We start from the raw sequence: 12,492 nt of genomic DNA, 5'->3' as shown, positions 1-12,492 counted from the left end.
GAGAAAACTCACAGAAATGAAAAAAGTATATGGTTTATAAAATTTCAACTATTCAAGCAATATATTTTTAGCATCAAGATTTAGAGACATTACGACAACAAATCAGAATCCTAGAAGACAAAAACCACTACTGCTTTAAGGAACTAAAGGATAAGATACCATTCACATAAAACTAAGGCTGACTTCATTGTTTTAAACACAGAAATATGAGAAAATAATTATCTAGATTATAGACTTATTAAAGGAAATGGTTCTCACCATTAACCTATAGGTTGACTCTGAAGACCAAGGGGAGGCTGGGATACACCACAAAAAGTGGAGGGAATTTGCTATCTAGGAATGACCTCTCAGAATGTACTACAATGGATTCTTGATGTTAGAAATCCCACTGAAATGGACCATTGGCTCTAAACAGTAGCCAAAGTAAATTTAATGATCTCAAGTGTAAAAGGTAAGAGGCTCAAATTAAAAACCATTTCTTAAAATGTTTCCAAAAGAAATCACAACATAAATAAGGGAGAAGACAAGAGAAAAACTTAATAGCAAGGAAAATGAACAATTGTCCTGTTGTTTCACAGCACAGTATGCATAATGGTGAAAAGAGCACTAAACTAGAGTAAGGGGGCAAGATTCTGGTTCTCCATCTCTGGGCTTAAGGTAACCCACTGGACCAGTCAGCTTCTGTTTCTTCATGTGTACATAGGTGGAGTGGGAGATCTGGACAGTTCGTTTCAGCTGCATGAGTCCATCATAAGATCCTCCATGAGTTATTGTTTAAGAGACAGAGTCTTGCTATGTTGCCCAGGCTGGTGTGTGATGGCTATTAACAGGTACAATCATAGCACACTGGGGGCCTCAAACTCCTGGTCTCCAAGCCCTCCTCCCACCTCAGCCTCCTGAGTAGCTGGAACTAGAGAAGAGACCCACTGTGTCAGCTTTTAAAAATTGTATCTGGCCAGGCATGGCTCAAGCCTGTAATCCCAACACTTTGGGAGGCCGAGGTGGGCAGATCATGAGGTCAGGAGATGGAGACTACGCTGTCCAACATGGTGAAACATCGTCTCTACTAAAAATACTAAAAATTTAGCTGGGCATGGTGGCGCACACCTCCCACCTACTAGTCCCAGCGACTCGGGAGGCTGAAGCAGGAGTATCACTTGAACCCAGGAGGCAGAGGGTGCGCCAGCACTGCACTCCAGCCTGGTGACAGAGCAAGACTCCGTCTCAAAAAAAAAAAAAATTGTATCTTAAGCATCTAATGTATGTCAGATGCCATACTCAGCAATGGGGAGAAGTAGTTAAGTAAAAGGTCACAGTCTTTGCATCTAGATATTCTAAATCTTGTAGGAGACAGAAGATGTTCAATCAGGAGCTACAGTGTGACAAATATCACAAGAGGGTGCAAAATCATAATGCCAGGCTGACTGCAGCTGGGCTTAGGATCACAGTAGGAGGAGAGAGGACAAAAGCATGGTGATGTCGCTGGCTCCGTACGCTGACATTAGAGACCAAGTTGTAATGGCTTTCAGCCAGGCTAGGCCAAAAAGGGGCAGGACAGGAGGACTGATTTAATTCTGTGGCAGAGGCACAGCTAAATTTTTAAGAAGGTGGTTTAATGGGAACTCTTAATATCCCATATCTCATCTTTTCTGACTTCCAAATCTGATTCTCCCATACCCACCAACATTACTTGAATCCAAAAAGCTGAATACAGAGGTGTCTCAAGCCTTCATTCTCTATGTTGGCTTCAGAATCGTGTCCAACCCCTTTAACATAGCTCCTGCGACCTTTAATGATCAGCTCTAGCTTACCTCTCAACCTATACTTTCCCCATCCTACATACACCTCTTCAACAGTGGCCAAATCTAGCCGTACTTATTTTTCAGTTTCTCAGGCCTGATCATGCTTTTTCCCATCTCTAGGCCTTAACACATGTTCCTTTTCGTGCAACATACTCCCCACCCACAGCACCTGGTTATTTCCTGCTCCGTGTGGCATCACTTCCAGATGGCTTCATTCCAAGTCTTAGGTACCCTCCCACCTGCTTCCGTTGCACCCTGCACTTTCTCTATCACACCTAATTTCTCTATCCCACATAATTTCTTCTGCTTGTCTGTACTGGTCTTAGCCTTCATGAAGGTACCTTCATAGTGCCTTAGTGAAGAAGATATTGCTCAGTGGATTTCTTGTTGCCTCCATTGGACACCTTCATAGCATCTGATATTACTGATGACTCCCCCTCCTGGAAGCATTTACCCTCTGTTGCTCTGGCAAGGTTCTTCCCATTCTGTCCCCACCTTTCCCATTACAGCTCCTCACTCCACATTGCAGGTGGCCCCAGGTTCCTCTTCCTCATTACTCTTCCTCACTCTATTGCACCAGAACTTACGGTTTCAACCATGACTACCTCAAGACCACTAACTCTTCTGGTTTCCTCCACCAAATGACAAGGAACTGAAAGCTTTTCATCAGAGCTGTTCCACCAAGATTTGTGTCTCAGGCATATCACATAGGCAAGTACTCTAAGAATAGAGATAGGGAGGATAAACTATGACATCAGAAAATTATTTCAATTGTCCATGAATGATGAGGATTCCTGAGCTAAGAAAATGGTAGTGGAGAAATAAAAAAAGACATATACAAGGGATACTTGGGAAGAAGAATCAATAAAGACTTGGCAACCAATCAGATAGGGCAAAGGATGGGAGGTAAGGAGGAGGCAGATTTAAGGATGATTCAAGTGTGCTCATGTGATAGGATGTGGCCAACCATGGCACTGTCAATCTAGCAATCACCTCTGAATGAATGAGCAAGAGGCAATGAATTATATCTACTCCTAAAGCAATCAGTACAGGAGCAAAGTAAAGGATCAAAAAGACAATACTAACACAGGTGACTAGGCAGTGAGGAAATAAAACACTAAAAGCAGAATTTCTTGGTTCTCTTGTTAATCTAAATAAACCACACACACAAGTTTTTACAGAAGTAAAAAAAAATCAGAAACACCGTCCTGCTGGAAAATAATTTTACAGCCCTATTAATTACTGGCGGAATGCCCAAGAAGGAAGGAAAACAAACTAAGAAAATGTGAGCTAAAAAGCCCTAACTTGGAAGGGCGTGGTGGCTCACGCCTGTAAGGAGTGAGCACTTTGGGAGGCTGAGGCCAATGAACTGCTCTAAGGTCAGGAGTTCAAGACCAGCCTGGCCAACATGGTGAAACCCTGTCTCTACTGAAAATACAAAAAATTAGCTGGGTGTGGTGGCAGGCGCCTGTCTGTAATCCCATCTTCTCCGGAGGCTGAGGCAGGAGAATCACGTGAACCAGGGACGTGGAGGTTACAGTGAGCTGAGACCATGCCATTGCACTCCAGCCTGGACAAGAGTGAAACTCCATCTCAAAAAAAAAAAAGCCCTTACTCTAAAGTGTTATAATATTTAATACGTCATAATCTCTGATATTACCATGTTACGGATTCGTGTGCAAAATAGAAGAGGAGAACAGGCAGGAAAGATTGAGATTAGAAATGATATGCTAGGCCGGGCGCGGTGGCTCAAGCCTGTAATCCCAGCACTTTGGGAGGCCGAGACGGGCGGATCACGAGGTCCGGAGATTGAGACCATCCTGGCTAACATGGTGAAACCCCGTCTCTACTAAAAAATACAAAAAACTAGCCGGGCGAGGTGGCGGGCGCCTATAGTCCCAGCTACTCGGGAGGCTGAGGCAGGAGAATGGCGTAAACCCGGGAGGCGGAGCTTGCAGTGAGCCGAGATCGCGCCACTGCACTCCAGCCTGGGTGACAGAGCCAGACTCCGTCTCAAAAAAAAAAAAAAAAAAAAAAGAAATGATATGCTAAATATAAAACAGCATATTTAAATCTTTCATAGAATGTTTATCGTTAACAAGTCTTAACAGTGATAAAGTTGTGCCTTTGTTTAATAGGTAGACGGTTTCAATAACTGAAGCTTCCATACTGCTCATTATCAATCTATACTCACTTTGATCTGCATTTTCCTTCTTAGAATCTTGTCCGTTGGGTTTCAAGCCATATCCCATTTCTATAAGCACATGGTCTAAAAGTTTTCCTAAAAAGTGAGTAAGAAAATATGCCTCCATTGAGAAACTATACAAAGAATTATGGGAAAAGCATAAAGAAGAAACAAGTCAATCATACGACCCACGTTCATAGCTATTAATAGGCTGACTTGTTTTGCCAGTTCAATTCCTATGGGCAAGCTATGGTAATACCCAGCCTGAAAAACTGAGGCAAAATTACCATAGTCACCTGACAGAATTTTTTCTCTAAAATGTAATTTTTTAAATGTTTGTGGGTACACAGTAGGTGTACATATTTATAGGTTACATGAGATGTTTTGGCACAGGCATGCCATGTGAAGTAAACACACTAGAGGAGGAGGTGACCATCCTCTCAAGCATCCTTTGAGTTACAAACCATCCAATTACAGTCTGTTACTTTAAAACGTACAATTATTATTGACTACAGTCACGCTATTGTGCTACTGAATAGTAGGTCTTATACAGTCTTTTTAACTTTTTTTTTTTTTTGTACCCATTAACCATCCCCACCTACTCCCAGCCCTCGACTACCGTTCCTGGCCTCTGGTAACCAGTCTTCTACCCTCTATTTGACAGAAATTTTAACGAAAAGGTTTCACTTTGAAATCCTGAAGAACACGAAAGATTCTTTTCCCATCTCACGAACATGCTTAGAATGACCACTGTTCATGGGAAATAAATTTAAGACATAAGTATGGTTGAAACAAGGGTCAGCATGGACCCAAACTTCAAGTTCCCTGAAATAATATCCAAAAGCTGATATCATAACATGAAACACAGCAAACAACAGGTTTTTTACTTAATTTCACAAGAGATTAGTTGATTTTCTACCAATTCAGCCATGATGCCAGATCTCTGAAAGCAGAGGGGTGATACCCTGGAAACTGGGAGGCACCCATCACACGGCGAGAAGTCATTTATCAAACAGGTGAAAGGCCAGAAGGGAAGAAGAGAATTCTAAAGCATTTCCATTTCCACAGCTTAGCTACTGTGTACTAGCCAAAGGCAGTTCTGTGAAGGTTACTCCAAGAAAAAGCACTGATAAGGACGAATGAATTCGGAGAACTTCAGGAATTTTCTCAACAAAGGGGCCAACATTCAGGAGTGATATTATAATGGCTCTATTAATGGGATAATAGTTATGCTCACATGAAGTCTAAATCTAGCCAGCCACCTAATTCTATGAATTTGTGCCACGTCTTTGACGAACTGCCAATTTCAAGAATGGGTTCAGTCACAATCTGAATGACGCCAGAGGGCAGTTTACCTGGCCTCACTTGATGTTTCTGTTTCTTCTGAGTAACAGGTGGAAACTACTTTTCCTATTAAGTACTCAATTTAAAAAGATCGTACCTGAATTTGGCAGCTCAACTTCTACAGCAAAGGTAACCACTTCCTCTTCCAAGATGTCGACAATCTTTATGGAGCAGTACTGCTCCATTAACAGTGGTTTAGTAGCTTTGATACAATCATTGCTCCAATTCCCTTCTGCTGGGATAACATTGGCTACAAAGCACTTTATGGCCTGAAAATTTGTATGCAGGTTACTTACAAAAATTGCCATTTAAAAATGATTTTTTCTAATTATTTGTATATAAAAGAATGTATCTCATGCTGAAAACTTATCACAAATCTTCAAGTACTAATCAGACAGACAATTTTATGTATAATTATTATTAGCCTCTGCTAGTACTGTATTCATAATGCTTACTTTTGGTACTTGAAACTTAAGAACTTCGTGAAAGAATAATTATCCTTCAAGTATACATAAATTAAGACCACTTTCAGATACTATAATAAATACAGAAATGATTATTTTGAAGAGCAAATTGAAAAGATGTGCCTAAAAATGTTAGTTTCTCACCTTGGGCAGTACTTAAATAAGGTCAAGATAGCCAATGAGTGTTCATTTACATAGTACAGGTACAATAACACAGAAATAACACTGTGCCCATCAAAACGTTGAAAACAGCTCCTTTGGGACACTATTAAATATCTAGAAAGGAAAAGAGACTCACACAAGGAGGAAACAAGTCAATGTTCCTGTTGAGGTGGTAAATTCTGTTTAATGGAATTATTTCTTCGTTTCCATAATCGATATATAAGACATGTGCCTTCTTTTGCTGCACATCAACGTTTTGTATGATCACTCTGTTCCAGGTCTGAAAGTGAAATATAAACAGCATTTCACAATCTTAGATTTTAAAAACCCTCAATCGATCTATAGAACATGCAAAAAGCCAACTTAATTTTCTAAGAATCTTGCAAAGAAATCCCTAAAATTGTCTACTTAGGACATGTTATTAATAATATACACAACTATTCCAAAGCTATTTCTATCCCATGAGACTATCACACACTAATGTCTCAGCTACTCAAATAAAACACAAGCTCTAAGACTAGCCAGCCATTCGGCTACAAGCAGCAATTCAGGAACCCGTAAACAGAGTTGGAGAGGGGTAAGACAGGGAAGAAGCAAGCTGAACAGGGCATGGGATACTGAAGAGGATCAGAGTGATCAGAGGCTGGTTTTAAGCCTTGCCATGCATCATTAAAAGCTCTGGTGTTCAGTTCATACTACCAAAGTTAGCTCAAACGTTTTCAATAATTCATTTCATTACAGGTTACCTGATCAACAGTGTACTTGGCAATACAAACTTCCCCCTTAACAGGAATATAGTCTTTTTCATGCATATTTGCATATGTTTCTTTTAAGCTGGCAGAGAGTTGGTTCATGTATTCTAAAACTTCTGAAGAATATAACTGCACATAGAAGTCCCCTGGGTGTTTGAATTCGGTAACTGTACCCTTTCAAAGAAAAAAAAAAAAAAAGAGGAATAATTCCTAAGGCACAAAAGGAAACATCAATTTCTTAACGCTTTGTAACTAAAATACAAACAGCATCACAGTTTTTGCAATGTTTATTAGTTTAATCAGATATGTTTTGCAGCTACCGCATGAACTCAAGTAGGAAACAAGAGAATAAATACAGTTCTCTGGATCTGTCTGTGGAGATTGAAGAACAACAAATACCTTTATTTCCATGGTTTTCTTGAGTTGTAGACTTCTCAAATCAGAAAACATTATTCTCTCAGCCCAAATGGCTATTTCCTTAGTAACTCCAAGTGGACAGTCACTCTGGTTTGAAAAATACCACAGAAGCGAGTTACTTAAAAGCACGTTTCAATGATTCTATGGCCACTACACACCGGAACCGCAACCACAATGTCCTGACTCTTCAGCTTGAATAAAAGAATACAGAAATAGGGAAGGCCTCCAAGAGTCACTAAAACCCACTGTCCACAGGCAGTGTGCACAGCACTGGGGATAACCCAAGAATAAGGCCATGCGGGTGAAGAGAAGGTTGACTTTATTTTAAAAAATGAAAGTGTGGTGGTGGAGGTTACTATTTTAAATCTGCACTTGTTAATGCTTTCTGTAAGAATGAATACTTGAAGTCACCTTTTTTAAAGTAGATGCTAGAAGCAGCTAAAGAAAGCTAAAAATTATTCATAAATATGAGTTGGACGTGACGGATGTTTTTCAGATTACAAATAATTCAGCCCATGTTGTTGTCTAAATGAGGAACTGCTATCAGAAAGCCTCCTTAGATAACTAGGCCCTATTAGAGTACAGCACATAAAGCTAAAACCTGTGCCCGCAGAGGCTAAAGGGACTCTTTAATCCACATGATTTTACGCTGAGATACTACCACATCCTTTTAGAAAAAAAGATGAAGTAATTTTCAAAAACCCCTGATCGTATCACTATGGTGTACATATTTAAATAGGAAACTTACTTTTAAATATTGATAAAATGCAGAAATAAGCCCAAACTATTTATCTCACATCCTCTTAATTCAATAAAGAGGAGTCATTCAAAATTTAAAGACAAAGTATACCATACCTTATTATTTACCTCCACATCCTTTGTTTCAATAGATGATTTATTATCTTCAAGTTTGTGGAAACTGCAATAAAGCAACAGATTACAATATTTATAGTGTAGAGGCAATTAACATAGGTGCTATCAATCACAATTATGGTAAATTCTCAACGAACAAAATCCTGAAAGAGCAAAACAGCTTCTTCCAGAATCACAGTGGTAAAGTCAAACTCCCCACTGCTGGCTACATAGTGGTCCACACCCTGTGTGTGCATAGGTGTGCTTCTTCCAAAAGCCACCTAATGAGACGGAGACTGAGACTGAGAGTGAGAGTGAGAGAATATCTTCAAGCCTCAGTTTTCTTATCTGTAAAATGGGGATAATTCCCGGCTGGGTGTGGCGGCTCATGCCTGTAATCCCAGCACTCTGGGAGGCTGAGGTGGGTGGATCACCAGGTCAGGAGATCGAGACCATCCTGGCTAACATGGCGAAACCCCTTCTCTACTAAAAATACAAAAAATTAGCCAGACATGGTGGCGGGTGCCTGTAGTCCCAGCTACTCGGGAGGCTGAGGCAGGAGAATGGCGTGAACCCAGGAGGCTGAGCTTGCAGTGAGCCCACATCATACCATTGCACTACAGCCTGGGCGAGAGAGCAAGACTCTGTCTCCAAAAAAAAAAAAAAACCAAAAACCAGAGATAATTCCCTACATTACTTACACAGAATTTTGAGGTCATATGTGAAACTGTTTTGTAAACTGGTAAATGCCATGTAAGTACAATTTATATATTTACAAATAAAAACACAACTCAAGAGGCATGTAAGAGTTCCAAACTTACTAAGATCCAGGAAAGTACATGATTAAAGTAAGGCATTCTAAAGCTCTAAACATTAAAGAAAAACTCTTTGAAGGTTACAAATCTTCACATGTACTACCCAGTAAAATAATACACATGAAAATTAAGTTCATAGAGCTTTTCACTTCAGATTTGTACACTTTTGTTATAGAGCTTAATAAAAAGTAACTTCTACTTGGTTGTGGTCTGCTGAACTATTGGATGCTTATTGTATCAGAAAAAGACCTTATGCACAATCCATAATGAATAAAAAGACCATAAATCCTTACTTTGGCTGAACAGGCTTGCACACGATGCTGTGTGCAGACCAGTCTCTTCTCTGACATGCTGTGGAGCAATAGTAGGTCTGCTTGCACTGAGAGCACCTCAGCGATCCTAGAGAACACCACCCACAAAATAGTTCAGATGAAGATCAAGACATTCTCAAGGTCCACACTTGATCAAATATTCTATTAACCATGGCAAGAAGACTATCTGAAGAGAATTGTGCTATTTAGGATTAGGTATTCAGATTATACTTTTAAACTCTCAGAATACAGAGAAAAAAGACCTACAAAGATTTAAAAAAGGGAGATCAGACTGGGACACATAACTGAGTTTCCTAAAAATAGACCTCCAAATACATGTTATAAAAGCAGCAAGCGGCCAGGTGCAGTGGCTCACGCCTGTAATCCCAGCACTTTGGGAGGCCGAGGCAGGCAGATCACTTGAGGTCAGGAGTTCGAGACCAGAATGACCAACATGGTGAAACCCCGTCTCTACTGAAAATACAAAAATTAGCCGGGCACGGTGGCAGGCGCCTGTAATCCCAGCTATTCGGGAGGCTGAGGCAGGAGAACCTCTTGAACCCAGGAGGCAGAGGTTGCAGTGAGCTGAGATTATACCACTGTACTCCAGCCTGGGTGGTGACAAAGCGAGACTCTAGTCTTTAAAAAAAAAAAAAAAAAAAAAAAAAAAGCAGCAAGCAATGGTGCAAAATGTGCTATGGCTCACGCCTGTAATCCCAGCACTTTGGGAGACCAAGGTGGGGGGGATCACTTGAAGTCAGGAGTTTGAGACCAGCCTGGCCAACAATGGTGAAATACCGTCTCTACAAAAATAAAAAAATAAGCCAGGTGTGGTGGTGCACATCTGCACTTGGGAGGCTGAGGCAGGAGAATCACTTGAACTCAGGAGGCAGAGGTTACAGTGAGGCAAGATCAAGCAAAGTAAACAAAACTTTCCTGTAGTGAAAACAGACTTGTACCAGTGACTGAAATGGCTGCGTATCATGAAAAAACCAACAAAAAACAATGAGAATCGTATCTAGAAAAACCCAGGGAGATTCTGAAATAAAGGATTTTTTAAAAAATTCTATCAGTGTTCATGCTAAAGAAACAGGTTATCTAAAAAACAAAAACAACAACAAAACACCCCACAACAAAGAAGTAACCACCAACCCAGTCTGGCCTCAAATGCTTCCACCCTAAAAGAAACTTTAAAAAAAAAAAAAAGTTACATATCCGAATAGCCAGTAATAAACAGAAAAAACTGCTCAAGATCACTGATCACGAGAGCACTGCAAATTTAACTCTAAACTGGTAAATGCCATGCAAGTAAGACTTATATATTGAAAAATTAGAACTCAAGAGGCATATGACAATTCCAACTTATCCACAAAAAGGGCTATAAAAACACAAACACCAAACATGGACGAGGATGTGGAACAACCAGAACTCCCTCCCAGGGGGAAGAGAAAATGGGACAATACCTTGGAAATAGTTTGGTAGCTTCTTATACAGTTAAACATACACCCACCCTTTGACTCAGCCATTGTGTCTACCTGTGCACCCACAATAAATGAAAACGTTATGTCCACACAAACACTTGTACAAAAATGTTTAGAGAGCTCTATTCCTAACAGGCAAAAGCTGGACCCAGCCAAAACGTTCATCAATAGGAGAACAGTTCAACCATGGTATAACCATACAATGACACTATTCAGCAATAAACAAAAAATAATGGTGCGTGGAACAGCATGGATTAACCTCAAAAGTATTATTGTATATGAAACAACCTTGATACTAAAGAGTCCATGCTGTGTGATTCCACTTATGTGAAATTCTATGACAGGCAAAATTAATTCATGATTAGAAAACCAATGGTTGCTTCTCAGAAGTAGGGACCGGGATGGGACATGAGAAAACTTCCTGAGGAGACAGAAACATCCTATATTATGACAAGGATTTAAGTCTGTACATTTCAATGCATGTGAGCTTCCCCTAAAAAAAACTGAGGAAAACGTACACTGAGGAAGCAGGAAAAATGGGAAGGGATGGGTGAAGAGGAACGGCAGGATGCTGACGGCGGCTGAGGCTGAGATGTGTGTGTGGCATGGGGACACTGCTCTAACTACACTTAATGTTTATCATCTGCCACAATAAAAATGATTTTCAAATATGTAGAAGAATTCAGACACCTAAGAACAATATGCTTACCAAACAGGCCACATCGATGACAAGTTGTGGACCGAAGGGGAGGTCCTAAGGAGGTGAAGAGCCCTGGATTATTTATGGACAAGGAATTCTCGACCAACTTGTTTAGTTTTTTTGATTTTGCAGGACGTACATTATTTCCGGGCTTCTATTAAGAATAGAGAAGAGCAATGTTAGAATTTGGCGATAACTTTTCCATTTAAATACTAGATTTGGGACTAGATAAGATCAAGTAGATGTACTTTTCCTTATTCCTTCTATTAAGGTAAACTAAAACCCTGAACTTATATATAAAACAAACATAAGGTGACTCTGAAAGTGGGAGAGGAGGAGGTGGGCTGACTGGCAACCTGGAAACCCAAAGAGCGACATGGCAGTAAGATGTCTGGGTTTTCTTTTTGCCTCATATATACCAGACTGGGTGCTGGAGAAGCCAGCAACCCAGAAACACGGGAAGGCAGAGATGATAAAAACTCCAACAAGAAAAGCTGTACTCTCGAGCTGGGTGTGGTGGCGGGCACCTGCAGTCCCGGCTACTTCCGAGGCTGAGGCGGGAGGAACACTGGAGCCCAGGAGCTCAAGGCTGTAGCAAGCTACGATAGTGCCTGTGAATGGCCACTGCACTCCAGCCTGGGCAACATAGTGAGACCCTCATCATTAAAAAAAAAAAAAAAAAATTTAGAAACCTGCTCTGTCTAGCCAAAGGACTAGAAAAAAAGGCAGACCAGAAAGACAGAAAACTTAACGTTAACTGCTCTACTCCAAACACCACAGACAAAACTGTGGCCCCACTCCCACCCACAGAGGGAGAGTGTGGGGCCAAGATTTCCACCCTCACAAGGCTACAGTGAGGTGCCCCAACCTGCTCACAAGTATGGTATCAGAGAAGGCCAACAGAATAGGGTGCCAGCACTTCATCCCTGAAGTGGAAGGATGACATCCCTGCCTATGGAGACCACATGGCAAACCTGGATTTCCACCTGGCAGCAATGAGGTGCCCCCATCCCCATCAACGTGGTGTCAGAAAAGGCCCAGTGGAGAGTCCGGACTTTCCACCACAATTCAATACAAACTAATCCCTCCTAACACCCTCTCTATCAGTCGGCCCTCTCTCCATGCGTGTCACTAGAGACCAAATGGGGAGCTGTAATGAGGTACTCACCACTGTCAGCCAGAAAGCAATCAGTTGAGGCCTCCTGTG

At 41.0% G+C, this 12,492-nt stretch overlaps 1 protein-coding gene across 4 annotated transcripts in view; it reads right to left on the bottom strand.

Annotated features, from left to right (window-relative positions):
- The window catches only part of TDRD1 (tudor domain containing 1), a 54,767-nt gene that overhangs the window by 23,666 nt on the left and 18,609 nt on the right, over positions 1 to 12,492 (bottom strand). For all 4 annotated transcript variants that reach the window (XM_050803099.1, XM_050803097.1, XM_050803098.1 and 1 more), the window contains exons 4-11: positions 11,295 to 11,439; positions 9,087 to 9,192; positions 7,982 to 8,045; positions 7,109 to 7,213; positions 6,704 to 6,883; positions 6,094 to 6,237; positions 5,429 to 5,600; positions 3,997 to 4,083 (exon numbers count right to left, since the gene is read on the bottom strand). In XM_050803099.1, coding sequence (XP_050659056.1) covers positions 3,997 to 4,083; positions 5,429 to 5,600; positions 6,094 to 6,237; positions 6,704 to 6,883; positions 7,109 to 7,213; positions 7,982 to 8,045; positions 9,087 to 9,192; positions 11,295 to 11,439 — 1,003 coding nt within the window. The remainder of the gene's footprint in view (positions 1 to 3,996; positions 4,084 to 5,428; positions 5,601 to 6,093; positions 6,238 to 6,703; positions 6,884 to 7,108; positions 7,214 to 7,981; positions 8,046 to 9,086; positions 9,193 to 11,294; positions 11,440 to 12,492) is intronic.

The sequence above is a fragment of the Macaca thibetana genome, chromosome 9 (genome assembly GCF_024542745.1).
Source record: "Macaca thibetana thibetana isolate TM-01 chromosome 9, ASM2454274v1, whole genome shotgun sequence".
Lineage (NCBI taxonomy): Eukaryota > Metazoa > Chordata > Mammalia > Primates > Cercopithecidae > Macaca > Macaca thibetana.
This window is presented reverse-complemented; position numbering and strand designations above follow the sequence as displayed.